The sequence below is a fragment of the Alexandromys fortis genome, unplaced genomic scaffold, assembly GCF_014885135.2.
Source record: "Alexandromys fortis isolate MF-2015 unplaced genomic scaffold, M_Fortis_MF-2015_v1.1 scaffold_262, whole genome shotgun sequence".
NCBI classification, from domain to species: Eukaryota; Metazoa; Chordata; class Mammalia; order Rodentia; family Cricetidae; genus Alexandromys; species Alexandromys fortis.
In genome coordinates, this window is record NW_026068147.1 from 509665 (window position 1) to 532279 (window position 22615).

The 22615-nt window shown below is 52.1% G+C and overlaps 1 protein-coding gene across 4 annotated transcripts in view; it reads left to right on the forward strand.

Moving 5' to 3' along the window:
* The first annotated feature begins 13249 nt into the window (after nucleotides 1–13249).
* The window catches only part of Pou2f2 (POU class 2 homeobox 2), a 44168-nt gene continuing 34802 nt past the window's right edge, over nucleotides 13250–22615 (forward strand). For all 4 annotated transcript variants that reach the window (XM_050127174.1, XM_050127170.1, XM_050127171.1 and 1 more), the window contains exon 1: nucleotides 13250–13340. In XM_050127174.1, the coding sequence (XP_049983131.1) occupies nucleotides 13313–13340 (28 nt within the window). In that variant the 5' untranslated portion in view covers nucleotides 13250–13312. The remainder of the gene's footprint in view (nucleotides 13341–22615) is intronic.

Here is a 22615-nt window from a genome sequence, read left to right on the forward strand (position 1 = left end):
CCGTCCCTAACCCCAAACCTGACAGGGAGCAGAAAGTGGTAAGGGGGCCTTAGGTAGCAGCAACAGAGCAGGAGGGTGTTGGTATGGGCAACCGATGAAGGCCGTAGTGAGGGAGACATTGACCAAAGTCAGAAGAACCAGAGAGCAGGAACAATAACAGGTGGGTGTCAACAGCTTGGTACCTGAGGGGCAGGTACCCCACTCCACGGGTCCTGCCACACCTCTGAGGTCCTGCCTGTGTTCCTGCTCACTGAACTAGGCCTTCTGGGAAGCAGACGGATGAAGAGAGAAGGACATGGGTGGAAGCTGACCTGGCTTCCCACATTTGCGTGTTTGTGCCAGCTTTGTAGGACCAGGGACAGCACCACGCGCCCCAAGGGAATGCTGCTGTGATGGGCCAGGAGGAGAGTGTCGGGCAAGCAATTTACAAAAGGTCCCCGGCCCCATGTCAAGTGGGTGGCATGTTCTCTCTCTTCCCTTTCTTTCCTCTCTTTGTCTCCTCTCTGCCTCATCCCCTCTATCTTTCCCTTTGACTCCCTCCTTCCCTTTATTGTGGCCTCTTCCCCAAGGGAGTCAAAGACCTCATGCATCCCTCTGTTCTAGCTTCCGGCCCCCACACCCATTTTTTTTCTCTCTGCATTCCCCTATGCTTTACTTGACTTGCGTTTTCTCTCTGTTCTTGTGTACCTGTCTCACCCCCACCTTTACCCTCAGTGTCCCTCCCACAACCATAGAGGCAAATGAGACTGGAAGCTTTGGAACTTCCGTAGGAAGAGAGGACGGGTCATAGTCCCCCAAAATCCTCCTTCTCTTCTTCTCCGAGAACTCATAGAACCAGCAGAGAAAGAGTCAGGGTCCCAAGGGACATGTCCCTGTGTGTGTCAGAGACATGCAATGGGGCTTTTCCGGGGCCTCAGCCCTCACCTCTCTACCCCCAAAGATGGTTCCTATGGCCCCAGCTATGCTTTGAATGCTGGCTTCTTTGACTTCACAGGAGTGGTAGCTCTGATAGAAACAGTCATGGTCAGTCCCGGGGTCCTCATGATGCATCTCAAAGATGCAGGCCCGTGTGTTCCCATCTTTGTGACGTAGGGCAAGAAGCTGGAGGAGTCAGGAGTGACATGCTGGCATTTTTTCCCTCTTGGTCTGGGAAGAAGAGTGGCCTGATACAGTCATGCCAAAGTGAGACTCCGTCTCACAAACAGAAAAGGACCAGTGTCGTAGCTCAGCACAGTACCCGGCACCGAGTGTGCTTCCCAGCAACGCACAATCTGGGTGTGTCAGTGAGTGCACAGAACCCCATGATTTGGGAGTGGAGGCAGGAGAATCAGAAGTTCAAAGTCAGTCCTACTGTGGTGGCACTTTGAAGGCAGAGCATGCGGATCTCTGGGTTGGAGATCATTCTGGTCTACAGAGTGAGTTCCAGAACAGCCTGAGCTATGCAAAGGAACCCTGCCTCAAAAACAAACAAACAAGTTCAGAGTTATTCTTGATTGCAGGAAGAGTTCAAGACCAGCCTGGACTACTTGAAACCTTATCTCAAAAGTAAATAAAATGAACACAAATAAATAAAGCCAGGTACGCCTTTAATCCCAGCACTCAGGAGGCAGAGGCAGGCGGATCTCTGTGAGTTCGAGACCAGCCTGGTCTACAGGTCTACAAGAGCTAGTTCCAGGACAGGCTCCAAAGCCACAGAGAAACCCTGTCTCAAAAAACCAAAAATAAAAAAAAAAAATAAAGCCAGGTGATGGCAGCACATACCTTTAATCCCAGCACTCAAGAGGCAGAGGCAGGTGGATCTCTGTGAGTTCAAGACCAACGTGGTCTACAAAATGAGTTCCAGGACAACCAGAGAAACCCTGTCTCAAAACAACAAAAATGAAATTAAAACAAACAGGAGACCCGCACATTCCACCCCATTCTCAGTTTCCTGGGGTGGGGCTGTGACATCAGAAGGAGCCATGTATGCAGTGAGCAGTGGAGGAAGGACTGTCAGAATGGCCAGGGAAGGAAGGGACTGTGTGAGGGATCTAGGGACAGTTGGGGCACTTGGGAGGAGCTGGATCCTGGGCCTTGTTTCCAAGCTGCCCACTTTGCCCAGGTCTCCGTCGACCTCACCTCACCACAGCGTGAGTGTGCTGGTCAGAGTACCTGCAGGAGTAATTGCTCTCCTTCCACCATATTGGTCCTAGGGACCAAACTTAGGTCAACAGTGGCAAACCCCTTTATACATGATAATAAACATATAAGTTTTTAAAATCGGGTCTACTGATGACCCTTGTAAAACCAGTCCAGGAGTCTGGGGCAACTTGAGTGAGACCCTCCCTCAACAAATAAAACAGAGGTCCAGAGGTGATAAGGAACATCTGTTTGGGTTGCAGGAAGAGAGGGGTCAGCTTGCATAGAAAATGTAATCAGGGATTTAGGGAGAGCAGGGGAAAGTGGCAGAAGCTGGCTGAACCCTTATCACAATTTGAGTGGAAAGTAGCCTTCAGAGAGAGTAATTTTTTCTTTTGATTTTCTTTTTCTGGGGGGAGGGTTAGGGGTTTTTATTTTGAAACAGGGTGTCATGTAACCCAGGCTACCCTTGATCCCACTATGTAGCCAAGGGTAACCTAGAAGTCTACCTCTTGAGTTGGAATCAGTATTGAAACTGGCTTTGGTGGGCATCCTTCCAGTTGGTACCTTGGACAGCAACCATAACCGCTCAGCCTTGCGGAGCCATGAGACGTACCTACCCAACTCAGTAAGCTTCTTTCTGGGCAGTGACGTGGAAGAGGTTATGGAGATGGGTGATGCCCCAATTGTCCCCCAAAGGAGTACTTGACCTCTCTCCACAGGAGTGCACGTAGGTGAATCCTGGATCACTTGGGGGATGGTGACAAAGGTTCAGAGCACCCCAGAGGCCCCACCATGTGAGCTCTTTCCCCAGTGTGCCCTCCCTCCTTCTGGAATAATCATTTCCTCGCTGTTCTTCCCACGGATCATTCACTATATTAACATTTTTTTAAAGCTGGACTAATCCCCAACTCTTGGGACCTAGCGATGCAGCCACCTTGATTCCTCCACCATCACAGCAAACAGTTATATTTTGGTTTTGTTTTAAATTTACTTTTTAAAGACAGGGTTTCTCTGTGTAATAGTCCTGACTGCCCTGGTACTCACTCTGTAGATCAAGTTGGCCCTGAACTCACAGAGATCCACCTGCATCTGTCTCCCGAGTGCTGAGGTTAAAGGCAAGCACCACCATGCCCTGTTTAAATTTAAATTTTTAGTTTTTTTAAGAAAGGGTTTCACTAAGTAGCCTGACTGGTCTGGAACTCACTTTATATAGACCAGGGTGGCCTTGAAATCACAGAGGTCCATCTGCCTCTCCAGTGCTGGGATTAAAGAGGAGCACCACCTCATGTTCCTCCTGTTTAAAAACAAAATGACAAGATCTCACGTAGCCCGGGCTAGCCTTGGACTCACTGTAGAGCTGAGGATGATCTTGAACTGCTAATCCTCCTCCTCCTCCTCCTCCTCCTCCTCCTATCTCGAGTGGCGGAGTGGTACTCAGCACTGAAATAGCACTGTCCTTTTCGTGACTACATAGAACTCCTAGGTGTGAATGTACGATATTCTCTTAGTCACTTTCCTGTTGGTGACATCAAGATTGTTTCTGATTTTTCTCAATCTCAAATTATTTTGAATGTTTGTTCTTGGAGACAGGGGTCTCACTGCGTAGCCCAGGCTGGCCTCCATTGTGCTCTTCCCTCCATTTTCCAAGTGCTGGTGTTGCAGGTGTGTGCCACCACACTGTGCCCTCAAACCCGAACCTCAGGCCTGGAGAGATGGACCAGTGATCAGAGCCTTTGCTCTGAAACCTTCAGGACTAGAGTTGAGATCCCAGAACCCTTATGGCAAGCTGGTGTGGTCTCATAGGCACCTATAACCCCAGCACTGTAGGGAGCAGGGACGAGACAATCGCTGGATCTTGCTGGCTTCCCCTTCAGAGAGAGACCCTGGCTTTAAAGAATAAAATGGGGGATGATAGAGGGGAATACATGACATCCTTTTCTGCCCCCCCTCTCTTTCTCTCTTTCTCTCTCTCAAAAGAGAAAAAAACCTTTATCTTATAAGCCTCTATTTGCTTAGGCACAGCGGGAACTTGTCTGCTGAAGATGTTGAAGTTCCTGTAAGCCCAGGAGAGGTGGGGGCACAGAAGGGGACATCTGGCTCCTGGGTATATAGCAAATTCACAGAGGAACCCATTTTCCAACCCTCATCTAGACAACCCACCAAACCAGTCATTATACCCCTCCAGTCCTGGGAGCCTCGGTTCCGTGCCAGTCCAGTGCAGGGCCCAGACTGGACATTACTGAATCAAGCCAAACCATGTCCTCAACATGCTCAGTATCCAGGGGACACATTCCCTGGGCAGTGACTTTGGCTGGTACCAATTACACGGAATCCCTTGAGTGTTCCCTGGAGTGGTGCAAAGACTGAGGTCTTTATGATCTTTGTTTCCCTTTCAGATAAAGTCTCTGGCATAGCCAAGTGGGCAGGGAACTCAAAATCCCCCTGCCTCAGCACTTGTTCTATAGGTGTACACCACCAGGCATGTCCAGGTCTGTACTATTAATTGAGGCAGAAGCCAGCTGAAGTTATACATGCCTTTCACCCCAGCACTTAAGAGACAAAGGCAGACAGATCTCTGAGTTCAAGGCCAGCCTGGTCTACAGAGTGAGTTCCAGGACATTCTGATGTTGTGGCATTTCATTTGTATTTTAATAAATAAAGCTTGCCTGAGGATCAGAAAAGTAAAACGGTCACACTGGCCAGTCTTATAGACCAGGCCGCAATAACACACACCTTTAATCCCAGTAACACACTAGCTTGCCATAGAAACCAGGCAGTAATGGTGCACGCCTTTAATCCAGAACTGGAGAGGATTATAAAACGGGAGGAGACAGCTCTCAGTGTCAGTCTCATTCTGAGATTCCTGGAGGCAGCATCGCCATTTCAGACCGAGGTCGAGGTAAGAGCCAGTGGCTGGCTGTTTTGATTTTTGGATTTTCAGATTGAACCCCAGTTTCTCTCTCTAAATTCCTATTAATCACACGTAGTGAGACCCTGGCTCAGAAAAGCAAACAACTCTGGGTCAGGGAGGGCTTCTATGGAGAGATCTGTGCTGTAGGTGGTCTGTGTATCCTTAAAACACGCAATCCCTCTCCCTGTGTGTGTGCCGTGTATGTGTGTCAAAGGCACTTGAGGAAGTCACAGAACTTATGCCGGGGCCTCATTTTTCACCTGTTTGAGACAGGGTCTCTTTGTCCCTTGCTGTTTGCTGTGTGCCCCAGGCTAGCTCGCCATCCAGCTCCTAGGGATTCTCCTGTTTCTGCTCCCACCTTTGCTGGGTTGGATGGGACTCGACCTCAGCTCCTCAAATTGGGGTGACAAGCACTTGTCAGACCCACTGAGCCATCTCACAAGCCCCAACATTCCTTGTTCTCATGGAAAAAAGAAAAGTAAAATCAGATATCACCAATAGCATCAGTGTCCAGCTTCATGCAGCATGTGTGATGTTTGTGTTTCTTCTTGAATGTTATACAGTCAAATCACAGCTGGAAGCCTCTAAGAGAGGTCTTTCCTCTCTGCCAGCTGAGTCAGCCCATGATGGCAGCTGGGTACTCTTCAGCCAAAAGGGAACCTGCAAAATGATCCTGAAGAGAACCAGAGACTCCAGCACGGGGTTCCTTGGAGGACTAGAGAGGGTTCTGGAACAGATGGCCAATTAATCAGGTTATGGCTAACCTCACCTGAACAGTGTGGAAAGAAAGCACAAGATGCAGGAAGCCACACAATGAGGCCTGGGTGCAGACTGTNAACTGGAGTTACAGATGGTTGTGAGCCATCATGTGGGTGCTGGGAACCGAACCTAGGTCCTCCGCAAGAGTAACAAGTGCTCTTAACTGCAGAGCCATCTCTTAAGCCCCACCCCCGTTCTTGAGTAGAGGGTGAAAGAAAACTCTGAGGACAAATGTCTGATAAGGTTGACAGATGTCATAAACCCTCCTTTGGAGAGCCAGCCTTGGACTTCAGTCTGTGGGATGCGGGAGCATGAAGGGGTCTTTTCATTCAGCCTTGGGATTCAGGCACCCACTATGTGCCTGGTGTTCTTAAGATCCCAGAAATCCCACAGTGATTTACAATACAATTGATGAGACCTTCTTTCGGGGAGCTTGCGTTTTAGGTAGAGACAGGGATGGGAAAATGACTAGACGGTGGTTTAATTCCAAAATGCTGTGCAGAGAACACAAAAGACAAGTCACAGAGTGTGCGGCCTCAGGAGCAGGTGGCTGGCCTTGGAGACACTAGGAAGAGGGAGGCATTATTCAAAGGGCTGCACCAGGTCAGAGGCCTACTGTGGGATTGGACTTGGCGTTCTACAGTGTGGCTGGACTATGAAGCCTGTGCGGGAAGAAGGCAGGTCCCGCAGGAGCCTACAGAGCATGCGTGGCAAGGCGTCGGGCTTGTCTGTGGGAACTCCAGGGAGTCCCTGAAGACTGGAGCAAGGATGGTGCCAATGAGCATGCTCGCCCAGGGAAATACATTTCAGCTTTTGGACAGCTCCCTGCGTCGGGGAGTCCAGGCAGCCTCGGAGCCCAGGGACTTGGTTTGATGGTGTGAACTCTGTGTTGGAGAAAAGCGGGGAGGGGCTATGGGCTGATAGGAGTCTGGGTACAGTAGGCGAAGCTGGGGCTTCTGGGATAAGAGTAGTGTCTCTTCCAGGAAAGCCCACAGCCAGGTACCTGCTCCCTGACGGACTGGTGGCTCTGGGTGCCAAGGACTGTCGCCAGAAGAAATATAGGCTGAGATGTGTGCAGGCTAGCAAGAGACACAGTCTTTGGGCTCAGGGAGACTCTGGGACTTTGTTCTGTGATTGTTCTTAGCTTCCCTGTCATTAAAATGGGAAGAATACAAAATGAAGCCCACTATTTTGTGTGCTGACTCAAAAAATTAACAAGGGGTCCCAAGCATGGTTCTGCCAGTAAGGTGCTTGAAGATATGAATTTGAGCCCCCAGAACCCACAGGCTCATCATCCCAGCTCTGTGGAGGCAGAGGCAGGAGGATTCCTGGGACTTATTGGCCAGCCAGTCTAGCCTAATTGGTGAGCCCCCGGCTAGGGAGAGACAAAGGAGGCATTTCTGAGGATGATTCCTGTGATTGTCCTCTGGCTTCCACACACACATGTGACATATGTACACGCTCCTGTGCATGCATGCACACCCCCACACACACTTTTTTTCGTAGGAAGAAAGTGAACGATAACAGTCCCTGCCTCTAACATGCTGCCTAGGACTCAGGTGATCTCAAGCACGCAGAGGAGTCTGTGTGAAGAACCCTTTTAGCCTACCTGATCCCATCTCTCCATAGCTGTTTGAATCATCTTACTTGTTCTTGACTGTTTTGAGACAGAGAGCCGGAAGAGCCCCCTGACTTGGTGTCTGCCCCTTGCATTCAGGTGGAAAGATTGTAAGTTCAAGGCCAGCCTGAGCTGCACAGTTAGATCTCATAACTTAGAAAACTAAGCAGGTTGGGAGGGCTGAGGAGATGGCTCAGCCAGCAAAGTGCCTGCCACACAAGCACGAGGGTCTGAGTTTGATTTCTAGCACCTATGTTTAAAAAAAAAAAAGGCTGGAGGGCTGGAGAAATGGCTCAGAGGTTAAGAGCATTGCCTGCTCTTCCAAAGGTCCTGAGTTCAATTCCCATCTGGCCTGCAGGCATACATACATACAGAATATTGTATACATAATAAATAAATATAAAAAAAGGCTGGGCACAGGCAATGTGTGTATGCTATCCAGCGCTGGGGAGGCAGAGGCAGGAGCATCCCTGGGACTCACTGACCAGCCAGTCTAGGAGAATCAGTGAGATTCAAGTTCAGTAAGAGATCCTATCTTGAAAAGTAATGACAATAAGTTGGGCCATGGTAGTACACACCTTTAGTCCCAGCACTCAGGAGGCAGAGGCAGGTGGATCTCAGAGATCGAGCTCAGCATGGTCTACAGAGCAAGTTCCAGGACAGCCAGGGCTACACAGAAAAACCCTGTCTCAAAAAACAAGCTAATAATAATAACAATATGAGGAGCAATTGAGGAAGACATCTGCTGCTGACCTTGGCCTCCACAAGCACACACTTCACGCACATGCACAGATGAGCCACCTGCGGCTCTTACCTGTCGTCTGGGCACTAGGGTCTGAGGGAGGAGGATTGACACAAGTTCAAGGCCAGCCTGGGGTACAGAATGAGTTTAGAATTTTCCTGTCTCCCATGCAGAGATGGAGAACTGAGCCCAGGGTACTCACCCTCAGTCATCAGGTGGTCGGGGGCAGAGCAGGTGTCTCATGGGGCTGTGTGTGTGTGGGGGGGGGGTGTTTTGCTTGCATGTGTGCCTTTGTACCACATGTATGCCTGGTGCACATGGAGGTTAGACCAAGGTGTCAAATCCCCCTGGAACTGGAGTAACAGGTGACTGGAAGATGCCATGTGGGTTCTGGGAACTGAACCCAGGGCCTCTGGAAGAGCAGCCAATGCTCTTAACCACCGAGTCATCTCTCCCGTCCTGATGACCTTTTATGGTCTCTGAACCACATTGCAGAGATTCACTTCTTCCTTGAGGTGACCAGGAAACTCTAGCAGCCTTGTGGAAATAAGGGTGGCACCAGGGAATGGTCCATGTGGATCCACAAAGCCTGTGCTGCTGCCTGGTGTCATCCCCTGCTGCCACCAGCCTGTCCTTTCCCCTCCATATCTGCTCCTTGCCCCATTCCTGGACCACTGTCCCAGCCTTTCCGCCACCCATCTTGCCTCCAGTTTACCCAAATGTCTTCCTGAGGGATCTTTTGACTCAGAATACCTATGAGAAGATTTCCGTCAACTTAAGTCTAGGGGCGCATGTCTGTAATCTTAGCACCCAGGAGGCTGAGGTGGGAGAATCAAAAGCCTGAGCTTCATGGCAAGATGCTGTCTCAACAGAAGAGGAGGGGGAGCCACAGAAGCTGCCTCTGCTGTCACTGGCTCTCATCTCCCACAGGGTCAAGATCTCTTTGGGCTCTAATTTTCATGAGCTTAGCCCCCTCCTTCATTATATCTGATGGTGGAAAGAGTTCTAGGTACCTGAGGTTCGTTTTTGATTCCACCACCTTCTCAACTTGTATCATCATCCAGTTTCCAAATCTTGCTTTTGCCTGTTGGCAAAGTTGTCTCCAGGAATACCTGCCGAAGTCTTTTCTCTCCTGCTGCTATAACCTTGGCTCTGCCTTGTCACAGCGGCTGTGCCTCGCAATGCCTTTTAGTGCGTCCCTCCCCAGCAGCCCCTAGTGTGGTGGAGGGAAGAAGCGGCTTTTTGTCCCCATATTATTTAAGTCACTGCTTGGCCCATTAGCTCTAGCTTCTTATTGGCTAACTCTTACATCTTAATTTAACCCATCTCCATTAATATGTACATCACCATGAGGTTGTGGCATACCAGGAAAGTTTCAGCACATCTGTCTCTATTGGGTGGGTCCATGGCTCCTCCCTGACTCTGCCTTCTTCCTCCCAGCATTCAGTTTAGCACCCCCCACCTCTATTCCCTGTGCAGGCCCAAGACAGTTTCTTTATTAACCAATGGTATTCACAGCGTACAGAGGGAAATCCCACGTCACTAGTGCTCATTAAAATGCTCACAGAGAGGCTGGAGAGATGACTCCGAACACTGGCTGTTCTTCCAGAGGACCCAGGTTCAATTCCCAGCACCCACGTGAGAGCTCACAACTGTTGGTAACTCCAGTCTCTGGGGATCCAGTCACCTCTTCTGGCTTCTGTGGGCCCCAGGCATGTACATGGTATACATACATACATGCAGGCAAAAGACTCATACACATGATTAAAAGTAATTTTTTAAAAAGCCTTTAAAATATCCACAGAAGGGCAGGGAGATAAGTCGTTGGTAAAGGGCTTGCAGCACAAACTTAGGGACCTGAGAGAGAGATTTAAGGGGCTGGGAGACAGCTCAGTGGTGAAGAGCAGGTGCTGCTCTTGCAGAGGACCAGTGTTTGGTTCCCAGCACCCATATGTCAGCTCTCAACCATCTGAGGTTTCGGTTCCAGGGAATCCAATATCCTCTTCTGACCTCCATGGTCTCTAGGAACACATATGGTGCATAGACTCACATGCAGACAAAACAATCAAGCGGGTAAGATAAAGGAAACCTTTTTTAAAAAAATCACAGAGCTCAGCTTGAGTCCAGAAGCCAAGAGAGCAGGCAGGAGGTGAGCACTTGGTGCTTCTGCACACTCCAGAGCTGGGGCTGAGCGTGGCTGCAGAGAGTGGCTGCAGTGTCTGGGGTAGTGAGACCAGCCACATATCCTTGTGCCCACGTTTGCTACCCCCAACATTCTGTTTTCCTGTTCGTTTAGGCCACTAAGCAAGTTGTCCCTAATGTTCCAGAGGCTGCCCCTTGACCTGGGCTCCACCAAAGACCAGCGTGTTTACAGTTACAATCCAGATGGAGGCTGAGCCAAGTTCATCCTCTGCCTCAATTGCCAGTTCCATGGCCTGGACTCCTTCTCTGTGTCCCATCAGGCTCGGGGTCCGAGGGGCCTCTCTGAGCACCTGCATGGCTCTTGCCTGGGGGAGAGACCTTTTGAGTTTCCTGCAGACCACGGCTGCTAGGTGATAAGATTGCTAAGGATAGCAGGAGCCCGGAGAGGTACCAGAGGACTGAGCCACGGAGAAGGTTCCCAGGGGTGGCCAAGAGGAAGAGGCCATGGCAGGGGGCCATGAGGGGTGAAGAATCTCACTCTACTGTCCCCGGTGGGCTGGCTGCTCCCCCCTACGGCTCCCCAGCGGGCCCCCGGGGGACCTCGCTCTAATAATGTATTTGATCGACTCGCCGGCCGCGTACAAGCGATTATTGTCTTGTCGGGAGTCAAACGTATCGATCCGGCGAGAAATATGAGCGGAGCAATGGGGCCCGCGTGTCAGTTACCGGCCCCGCTGGCCCTGGGGAGCCCCCTACGTCTCCTTTAATTACCGCTCAGCCTTGAGCCCAGTCTTGCCTACCCCGTACCGCCTCCCTCAAGGCTGCCTGTACCTCTAGTGGCCCCCACTGCTCCCCAATGCCTGAGCCCTACCTGCCTTACTCATCGAGGCCCCAGGCCTCTTCTGTGGCAGGGGGATGACTTCCCACACCTTACCTACCCCATTCCAGTCTGCCAGCCCCCCATGTCATGTCCCCCGAACTCTGCCCCTTTGTTTTTCGCCCCTTCTTCGGGATCCCCTGCATAGGCCCAGAGGCTCAGACTCAATGTTCAGCCTGGAAGGTAAAAGGGGTGGGATTTATCCTTGGGGGGGACCATTGAGGCCTTGCACCCTGGCCTCACCTATAGACCCAGGAATATCTCCCTGGACATGGGTGGTCCTTCTCCTTGCTCACCATCTGGGGCCTAGCCGGGTATCTATGCTTCTGACATGCATGATGTTGAACTGATAAAAGGTGGGGTGTGGGGGAGGGGTAGCAGCTGAGTTTTATCCCTCCAAAACGCCCTAAAGCACCTCCACCACTCTGATTTCCAGCCCCTCCAAACATAAATCTTAAACGAAAATGGAGCTTACTGGGCGAATGAGGCTCCAAGACAAGAATCCACTACCCTGCTGCCCCCGAGTTCTTCCGGGAAGACCCTCGCATCTAGAAGTCCTGCAGCCGGCTGCTGTGGGTCTGCAGATGTCCTCCGAAATGGCCTTTCCGATAATGGGATGCTGTAGAGTGTAGATGCCTAGAAACTGCCCCTCCGTGTGTAGTATAAGAGCTGAGTCCGCTCCCGTCAGGCCCACTGCCCGGGCTTGGGGTGTCCAGGAGCATAGGGCTAGGGGCAGAGGACACTCAGGTAGTTCTTTGTGTCCCTCGTGGCTCTGCACGTGGGAATGTGCGCACATGTGGCTAGACCTGGGCTGTCAATGTGTGTAGATGTGTCTGTGCCTGTGGGTCTGTGTGAGGTGGTAGGAGTATGTGTGGTGCAGGGACCTTGGTGTGTGTGTGTGTGTGTGTGTGTGTGTGTGTGTGTGTGTGTGTAAAATGCTGGGGGTCTGAGAAGAAATACTTCAGTGTGTGTATGTGTGTAGAAGAATGAATCCAGGCGTCTGCGTGAGTACGTGTGGTTTGGGGGACCCTTCAACTTGGGCTGGCCCTAGTAGATAGGAGAACTGTTTGGGAGACGCTAGGGCAGCTCAGCAACCTCGGACTCAGGGAGCTGAGAAAAAGAAGGGGGCAGTTGGCTCGGGCTAGCCTTTGTTTGCGCCACCGTGCGCCGGGAGTCGTGCGCCTTTGTGTGACCCTCGCAGGTGTGCGCGCGGGGCGGGGGAGGACGCGGGCTGGGAGGGAGCGGAGGGCGGGGCTCCCTCCTCCGCAGCCTTCCCCGCCCTCTAGCCCATTGGCTGGACGCTGGCGCCCTCTGGCGGGCTTCAAGAAAACCGCAGGGCTGAGAGCCGAGCCGCGGGAAGGGCCCCACAGGAAACCTCCGGACTCATGTTCAGCTCCTCTGCCGGGGGGTGCACGCATTTAGCCTCTGAAAAACTTCTAGCTGTCCCTGGCTACGGCTTCGACCCTTCTCCCTCACTGCCACTGCCCATGGGCATTATTTCTTCCTAGTGGTGGCCCGGGATGTCTTACCGGTGGCACAGGTTGCTTGCTGGCCTTGGTTGGTCCCTAGCATCCTGTTTTTTTGTTGTTGTTTTTTGTTTTTTGGCTTTGTTGCTTCTTGGACCTGGGTCCCCGAGAAAGCCAGTGTTCACTTCTCTTATCCTGTCATTCCGTTTGTGAAACGAAGCACAAAATACTGGCCTGTAAGGTGACACCTGTTAGGAGGGAGGTGCAAGGTCAGGGACTGAGAGAAGCCTCCGTGAATAAACCCAGAACTATGTTTGCCATTGCTATTGTGTGGCCTCACTTCTCTCAGCCCTACACGCCCTGTTCCAGATGTGTTCACCCCCATGCTGGGGGACAGGGGGACTGTACAGACACACCTCCTGGTGTGGTCCCTGCAAGAGTCAATTCTTCCAGTTGCCTCGCTTTCCACCCCACTAACCCCCCACCCTCAAATAACACATGATTTGGGGTCGACTGGGCCACTAGGGTAGGTCTGTGGGCCAGGGTATTTTCCCTTGCGTAGGGGGCGGACCGACCCTGTGGTTTCCTCCTGGGGTGACTTCCGGCAGGGAGGGCTGGCCCCTAGAGAGGGCGGGGAGATGACACAGTTGTTCCCCAGCCCTGGCTGGCGGGCAGCATGGTTCACTCCAGCATGGGGGCTCCAGGTAAGCGATTAATGTCTTCTAATGGGTGGGGAGGACAGACGGCATGTCTGGGGCCGCTCTGCTGACCACCACTGCAGACCCTCCCTGCACCTCCTCTTAGGCTGTCCTCCTTGGTGGTGCGTCCAGCACTTCAGGAACGCCCCTTTCTTCCCTGCCCTGGTCTCTCTCCTCAGCTCCCCTTTGCTGCTGTTTTGTGATAGGCACTGGAAGCTTCCAGTCTGTCTCCCTACGGAGGGGACTGAAGATGGGAGGGAGTCAGGTGTTGGAAGCTGGACTTCATGTGGGGGACAGGTGGGTTGGGCAACTTGGGTGAAGCTGCAGCAGGATGGGAAAGGTCAAACTTGTTGCATTTGGGTGGTGCCATTCTCCTCCAAGCTGGTGTGTGTATGTGTGCATGTGGGTGTGGTGTTGCAAGCCCTGTGTTTATCTCTCGGGTAGCTTGGGCATAATCCAGTATTGGGGGCTGCTGGGTGGCATCTCGTGTATGGGCCTTACACGATCTCTTGCGCCATCTCATTCATCTCAGTGGTCCTTTCCTCATGAAAGTCTTCCCTGGTCTCCCCAGTGCAAGATGACACTAACCCTGTCCCTCTGGTGCCTCATCCCTCTTTGGCTTTCTCCACGGTGCATGCGTTCTGTGCTTGTGCATCGCTGCGCAGGCACCATACGGGTGACTGGTGACTTGTTTTGGAAAAGGTGGACATCTCGTCCATACTGAGCATGCCTCCGCGGCGTTCTGGGAACCATCAGGGAACCTGGCACCGTGCTGGGACATGGCAAGGGCTCACTGCTTCATGGTTGCTTACTGCTGAGTGTGTCAAGTTCCTGGGTGACCACGGTCGTGAGTCTTGGCTACTGTGTGTCCCTTTTATGTCCACCAGTATGTGGGGCTGGGCCCCTTCAACCACCTCCGTCCACTGGGCAGTTCTCTGTTGAATGTTGGTGTTGGGAATACAGACGTATGAGACAGCTTTAGATCTGCCCTGCTGGAGCTCCAAGTCCACTGGGAAGGACAGTCCTGTGGCGGACAGGGCGGGACGAGGAAGCAGGCAGAGTAGAGCCCAGAAGACAACCAGTTTAGCTACCATGGTGGCAGGGAGGGCTTGCTGGAGGAGTTGTCTGAGCTAGGATATAAACAATGAAGGTAGGCAGATTATAGACTGACATGTATTCATTCACTGAGGTGACTGTGCGGCTGTATACATGTTCAGTGTACACACAAGGTCCAGACTGTCTGCACATGTGTCCTGACTGCACTACTGACTTGTGCTTGTTTGAGGTCAAGCGAGAGCTTTTAGGCCATGGACCAAACATTGTACCCTTTACTGGGGATTTTTTCTCAAGGGCAAAAGAAAGAAAAAGTCCTACCCAGGAGCTGTTACAGGTTTTCACCATGTAATATTGGCAAGAATCAATACATTGGCAGGATGTGATTAATACACTGTGGGCTTGGGCGGGCCACTCACTGCATTGTCCCCATCTGTGAAGTATCTCAGGGGTCTGCTTGGTTATCTCTCAGAGCACTCTGACTCTGGACGTGAGCATATCAGATGTGTCTGTACCTCTGGATTTGCGAGTGTGCGTGTGTCTGTGTACCACTCTGGATATGAGTAAACACACATTTGTGTACATATGTCTGGATGACATTTTGTACTCCAGCTTGTGATATCGTGTCTAAGCGTGTGTCTCCCTGTAGGTCTTGCGTATGTGGGTGTGCATGGATATGTGGGTGTGCACCACACATGCAAAAGTGAGTGTGGGTAAGTCTGTGTAGAGGTCAGAGGTCAGTTCAGGATGTCAGTTTTTGCCTTCTTCCTTCTTTACCACAGGCTAGCTGGTCGGCCGGCTCCTAGGTAGTTTTTACCACAGGCTAGCTGGTCAGCTGGCTCCTAGGTAGTTTTTACCACAGGCTAGCTGGTCAGCTGGCTCCTAGGTAGTTTTTACCACAGGCTAGCTGGTCAGCTGGCTCCTAGGTAGTTTTTACCACAGGCTAGCTGGCTGGCCGGCTTCTAGGTAGTTTTTACCTTTTGTCCTGTCATCGAAACACTGGGATTGCAGAACATGCATTACTGCATCCTGCTTTTTGAAAACAGGGTCCTAGGGACTTGAACCCAGGTCCTCATGTTTGCATGGCAGGTGTTTTTTACCCACTGAGCCATTTCTCCAGTTCCTCTGTCTACAGACTTAAGGAAGGGTTGCTTTGGCATCACAGGATATGATAGATAGGACCAAGCTCGGCTTGTTTTGAGTTGTGTCGACCCAAGTCCACCAGGGTCCTTCCATGCATTCATTCATCCGTTCCAGACTGAGGCTGTGCAGGCTGGTGTCCTGGGTGTGCCCTCCTCTCTGGGGTCTGTACACACCCATGTAGGGGTGGGGAGGTTGGCTTCACTGGCTGTGACTGTGGTGTGCGCCATTCCGCCTGTTGTGTCTGCTACCTGAATCTCCATCCCTCCTGACAGCACAGAAGTGTTCAGTCCCTTGAGGTTACCTGGGACAGCTGTAGGGCTGGGAGGTGTGAGGTGGGCCAGCTGGGCCCACAGAGGTTCCCGGCAGCGCCCAACCCTGCCTGTGGGGGCTCCCAGGCCATAGACTCGATGAAGGCTGTGGAGGCAGAGGACCCAGGGGACAGGCCAATGGGGCCAGGAGGGTGAGGGGCAGTCCTCGGGCTCTCTATATTTAGCCCCATTTTCGGTAAGTACTAACGAGAAGCTAGCCTAAGTCTGCTAAAAACTGGCTGGGGGAAACGCAGAGGAGAAGTGAAAGTCAGGGAGGGAGGGCCGGGGAGGGCAGAAGGGACCCAGGGTCCCAGGCCTGGGCCATTTGGGGCAAGTGAGGATGATCTCAGAGCTTGGACAGCCTGGGGGTGGGTCTGGCCTGAGGGTGGTAGGACTTAAGGGATAAGGCACCCGAGAGAGCCTGGTACTTTTCCCTGCCAGTTCCTGCAAAAAGTCACACATGACCTGGGATGACAGGGAGGGGCAACCATAAATAGCCTCATAACTTTTCCATGTGATTGAGACTCCAGGAGGTGCCATGGTTCTAGAGCACGCTGAAATTGGGGGGACTATAAAAATCTCCATGCCAGTACTGGGGGTGTAGTCCAGTGGTAGAGCGCTTGATGAGAATGCACAAGGCCTTGGGTTCTAGCCCTCACAGCACACGCATGCACACACTCACACACGAGCGTGTGTATATATTAAGAAAATAGATCTGGAGGCTCAGGTCACCCTAGGTACCTCTGAGTCCGAAGTCTGGGTGGCAATGGCAGCAGATTGCAGCAGAGTGGGGGCAGGGATTAGGACATTCCTGCCTGGACCAGTGCCAAGGCAGAGCCTGCGGTGGCTTACGGTGAAAATGGAGCTCTGTCCATGTGCAGGTTCATTTGTTTCTCAGTGCTCGGCAGGTTGATACAAGAGGAATGCTGAATTTGAGACCAGCCTCGTCTACATAGTGAGTTCCAGGACAGGGCTAGACCTACAACAATGCACAGCACAAACAGGCTAGGACCAGTGGCACAGGCCATAATCCAAGCTCCCTGGGAGGCTGAGGCAAGAGGATTGCAAGTTCAAGACCGGCCTGGACAAATTATCAAGACCCTGTCTGGTAAAAAAGTGAAAATCAGAGCCAAGGATGTACTTTACTTGGCAGGGTGCTTGCCTAGCATGCGTATGAACCCCAGCCCCACAAATACCAGACACTGGTGCGTGCCCAGCACTCAGAGTGGAGGCAGGGAATCCAGAGTCCAGGGTCATTTTTGAGACTGAGTTTTGAGGCCAGCCTTTGCTACCTGAGACCCTGTCTCCAAAGGGAAGAACTGTGACCATAGCTCAGTGGTAGAGCCCCTGCCTAGAATCCCCCAGTGAGGGCTGGGGTGTGGCTCAGTGGTAGAGCCTCTGTCTAGAATCCCCCAGTGAGGGCTGGGGCTTGGCTCAATGGCAGAACCCCTGCCTAGTGTGGTTGAGGACTTCAGCTGAATTGGTCCATCTGTCAGTGGAACCCTGTTGACCCTCCATAGAATAACTTGGCCCTTCTCTTGACAGGTGTGGAATGCTGGGTCATGGTTTGAAATTTTAGAAAGAACAAGAAAACCAGAATGGTAGTGGTGTTTTCCCTCAGACTATGTTTTATCCCTAGCTACCATCCCCTCTAAGGGCAGATTCAGGGTCACTTCCTTAGATGGACAAGGTATAATGGGGAGCATAGTGGGGGAAGCCGAGAGGAAAGAGACACTGACTACATGGAGGGCCAGGGAGGGCTGTACAGACAAGGTGACCCTAGGCAGAGGCTCAAAGAGAAGAGGAGGGAAAGGTCCCAGGAGTGGGGAGCAGAGGGAAAGGTCTGGAGGATGGGGCTCAGGACCTGGGGTCACCATCAGCTATGATGACCCCAAGATAAAACCAGATCTGCTCCAGGGGTGTTCCCAGGCTGACGAGAGAGACACATGGGGCCCAGGAGGCTGCAGCCTCTGGATGGTGATGGAGATGATGGTGCAGAGAGAACTGGGGCACAGACAACCGGGAGAGACTCTCATCTCCCAGCCAGGGCCATCAGGCTGGTGGCTTCGGAGGACACCCTGTGCTAGATCCTGAAGCATGAATGTGGCAGCAGGTGGGCAGAGTGGGGGTCGTTGCTCCACGCAGAGGGACTGGTGTGCGCTGAGGCTTCAGGGGAGGTGAGACAGGGACCAGGAAGAAGTATTGAGCTTGTAAGGAAAGGGCCCACAGCACACAGTCAGGACCTGCTCTGGGCTGCTCTCTGAGAGAGGGGCCTGGACAAGACGCCATAGTCCTGGGACTCAGGTACAGCCGGAGGGGAAGAACCATGGGTGCTTGGATTGCTTTAAGAAAGTGTCACGGAGCAGGTGGCTGAAGAGACCCTGATATGTTCTGTAATCCTAGGGGCTGCAGAACTGAGATGGGGTTTTGGTGGCCGGTGTCTGTGGCTTGCAGGTGACTGTGTTCTCCTAATGGCTCTGCAGGTCTTCCCTCTGTGTGTGTCTCTGTCCCCCCCCCCCCTTGAAACTCCAGGAATCCTCCTGTCTTAGCTTTCTTGGTGCTGAGGTTGCAGGCCATATTCCTCCTCTTATAAACAACAGTGGTCAGCTTAGATAATGATTTTGCTTTACCTTATTTCATTCAAGACCCTGCTTTTCAAATCAGGTGTGGTGTATACCTGTAATCCCAGAGCTGGGGGAGATCATGCAGGAGGACTGTGAGTTTGAAGCCATCTGGGGCTACCCAATGAGCCCCTGGTTGGAGATGTAGCTTGTGGGTGGAGTGCTTGCCTAGCCGGCATGAAGCCCTGAGTTCAATCCTCAGCCCCTCCTAACGTGTGTTGGTGCCGATGATCCCAGCGCTCAGGAGGTGGTGGGAGCAGGGGAGTCAGAAGCTAAAAATCACTCTTGTCTACATAGTGAGTTCAGAGTTAGCCTGGGCTACATGACACCCTGACTCAAGAAAAAAAATTAGGGTCAGCAAGATGGGTGGGAGGCAAGCCTAAGGAGCCGAGTTCAATCCCTGGAACTTCCACATGGTGGAAGGAGAGAACCAATTCCTTCTGCAGGTTGTCCTCTGAGCTCCACTCACCTGCAGTAGCACATATGTGTACTCGTGAATAAAATTGAACATTTTGAAATGAAGAAAAGTTTTTTTTTTAAGATTCTGGTCTTAAAAAACAAAAAACCTTTGACCAGGCAGTGGTAATGCATGCCTTTAATCCCAGCACTCAGGAAGCAGAGGCAGGTGGATCTCTGAGTTTGAGGCCAGCCTGGTCTACAGAGCTAGTTCCAGGACTGCTAGGGCTACACAGAGGAACAGTGTCTCAAAAAATAATAAATAAAAATAAAAAAATCCTATCTCCAAATACAGTTTCATTCAAAGTAGATATGTGGCTTCGGGGGTAGGGGGGGGAACTTACCTCACAGCAGAGGGCAGGGACACACATGGAACTTCTGGGGTGTCAAGGTCAGAGGCTTCACCATTCTGGGCAGTGGAGGCATTTGGCAGGTGGGAGTCACAGAACCTGCCGACTGTGGTCCCTGTCAGGAGGATTCCTTAAGCAGGGCGAGATGCTTTCTGTGTTGAAGAGCAGTAAGGGACTCGATGTGTGATGGGGTAAAAAGAGAAGTCGAGGGTGGTGGCCAGACCCTGAGGGCCCGGCTAGGGGACCCGGATATTTCTTGACCAGGAGGAGCTAGATGGAAGGCTGTTGAATCAGGCATAGGAAGTGGCAGTGAAGCAAGTGTTGTGTTTCAGGGATGCTACAAGGGGTAGGAGTCTGGACCCAGAGAGATAGACGCTGGCTGGAGAAGGGCTGAGGTCAGGTGAGTTAGGACTAGCCTTCGTCACTGCCGGACTCCTGCTTCATCTCTGTGTATCACTAATTGGCAGCCAGTCAGTGTCTGAGCACCTACGCCCCTCTCCAGCCCTCCTCAGTCCCCTGTCTTCCCCTCGCCCAGTCCCCCCCTCCCCGCTGCCCTTCCTTCCCCAACCCCCTACCCTCCGCAGCCTCCCAACCCCCAGCCCTCTCCATCCCTCCCCAGCACCCCATCCTTCTTAAGCTCTCCCAAGTACCCCTTCTCTCCCCTACCCTCCCCTGTTCTTCTCAGCCCTTCCCTGCCTATGCCTTCATAGAAACATGTGGTGGCTTGTTTTTAGCTTCTATTATGTGTGTGCGTGTATGGGGTGACTATATGAGCCTGTGTGTATGGAGGCCAGAGGTCAAACCTAAGTGTCAGTCCCCAGGAGTGGGGCCTTTTTATTTTTCGCATTATTGAGGTGTGGGTGTGTAGGTGCACAGAAGCCATCCTGCACGTGGAGTTCAGAGGATAACCTGTGGGAGTCCGTTCTGTGTCTGTGTGGGTGCCGGAATTGAACCCAGGCTTAGTGGCAAGAACGTTTATCCCCTGAGCCATCTTGCCAGCTCTTTAACTTACTTTTCCAAGACGGTCTATCACTGGGACCCGGGCCTTGTGGATTAAGCTGGACTGGCTGACCAACTAGCCCTAGGGTTCCCCCTGTCTTGCTCCCTTCCTGCGGTGCTGAAATTAAGAACACATACCCAACTTTTTACGTGGGTGCTCAGGACTGAACTCGACCTTTGTGTGTGCACAGTGAGCATTTTACTGACCCAGTAGTCTCTCCAGTCACTTCATTTATTTGTTTGTTTATTTTTGGAGATGGTAATGATCACACCAACAGCCATGCCCACAAAAGGCAAGCACCGTCCCACTGAGAGACAGTCCAGGATAGTCCCACTGAGAGACAGTCCAGGATAGTCCCACTGAGAGACAGTCCAGGATAGTCCCACTGAGAGACAGCCCAGGATAGTCCCACTGAGAGGCCAACCCAGGATAGTCCCTTGAGACGCCAGCTCAGGGTCTATCCTCTCTGTGCTTCATTGAGATATGATGTACAAGCCAGGCATGGTGTGGTTCACCCTGCCATCTCAGCACTTCAGAAGCTGAGGCAGGAGGATTGCTGTGAGCTTGAGACCAGCCTGGGCTAGAAAACTCCTGCTTCAAAACTAAGAGACAAAGAAACAAGGGACTGAGGGCAGTTGACAGAGAGCTTGCCTAGCAGACAGTCCTGGGATCCATTCTCGGCACCATGTAAGCGGGGTGTGGTAGTGTGCCCTGCAATCCCAAGGCTTCAGATGGGTGCAGGATGATCTTTGGCTACATAGAGACCAGTTAAAGACCACTCTGGGCTACACAGAGAAACCCTGTTTTGGAAAAACAAAAGAAAACAAAAACAGAACACAATTAAGTGTTTGGATTTTAAGCAAGCCAGCTTGGTGAGGTCTGACATAGAAAAACCCTGCTGGCTCCCTCCATCTTTCCTGGTGAGTGCTCCTCAGAGGTGCTCACCCATGTGACTTTGATCACCTGGGCACAGAGCCTAAGCTCCTAGGGCAGTGGTTCTCAGCCTGTGGGTCTGGACTCTTTTGGGGAGTCGAATGACCCTTCGGGAGGGGTCACATACCAGATAGCCTGCATATCAGACATTTACATTATGATTCATAACAGTAGCAAAATTACAGTTAGGAAGTAGCAACAAAATAATATGGTTGGGGTCACCACAACATGAGGAACTGTATTACAGGGTCTCGGCATTAGGAAGCTGAAAAAGCACTACCTTAGAGGGACCTAAGCAGTGTTTTGTTTGTTTGTTTTATGTTTTTGTGAGTTTGTTTTTTATTTTGTTTTGGTTTTTGGATTTTTGAGACAGGGTTTCTCTGAGTAACCCTGGCTGTCCTGGAACCCATTCTGTAGACCAGGCTGTGCTCTAACTTACAGAGATCCGCCTGCTTCTTCCTCGGTGGTGCTGGGATTAAAGGCATGCACCACCACTGCCTGGCCTGTTTTTGTGAATTTTTAAAATATTGTTTATTATTACTGGAATCCGTGGTAAGGTGTGTGTGTGTGTGAAGGCCAGAGGACAACTTCCAGGAGTCAGTTCCCCGTCACCACAGGTCTTCAGGCTGCCCCTGTTGCAGGTTGCAGGTCATCAGGCTGCCCTGTCGCAGGTCGCAGGTCCTCAGGCTGCCCTGTCACAGGTCGTCAGGCTGCCCTGTCGCAGGTCGCAGGTCGCAGGTCCTCAGGCTGCCCTGTCACAGGTCGTCAGGCTGCCCTGTCGCAGGTTGCAGGTCTTCAGGCTGCCCTCTTGCAGGTTGCAGGTCTTCAGGCTGCCCTGTCGCAGGTCGCAGGTCCTCAGGCTGCCCTGTCACAGGTCGTCAGGCTGCCCTGTCGCAGGTTGCAGGTCGCAGGTCGCAGGTCCTCAGGCTGCCCTGTCACAGGTCGTCAAGCTGCCCTGTCGCAGGTTGCAGGTCTTCAGGCTGCCCCTGTTGCAAGTTGCAGGTCCTCAGGCTGCCCTGTCGCAGGTTGCAGGTCTTCAGGCTGCCCCTGTTGCAAGTTGCAGGTCCTCAGGCTGCCCTGTCGCAGGTCCTCAGGATGCCTTTTTGCAGGTCGCAGGTCCTCAGGCTGCCCTGGCAAGTCCTTCTTATCTGCTGGGCTGTCACTCAGTTCTCAGTTCCGGTGTTTGTTTTGAGACAGGGTCTCCTGTAGCCCAGGCTAGTTGCAAACTTACTAGGTAGATGACCTCGAGTTCCTGATCCCATCCTCCTGCCTCAACCTTTCAAACCCTGGGGTGACCAACCTTGGTCACCATGACCTGGGTTTTAAGCTCTAAGTATTAGAGTTCCAGCTGTGTCTGTTTGTGTCTGTATTTGGCCACTCCCACTCAGTCTGTAAGGCTTGCTGGTGTGTCTGAGCC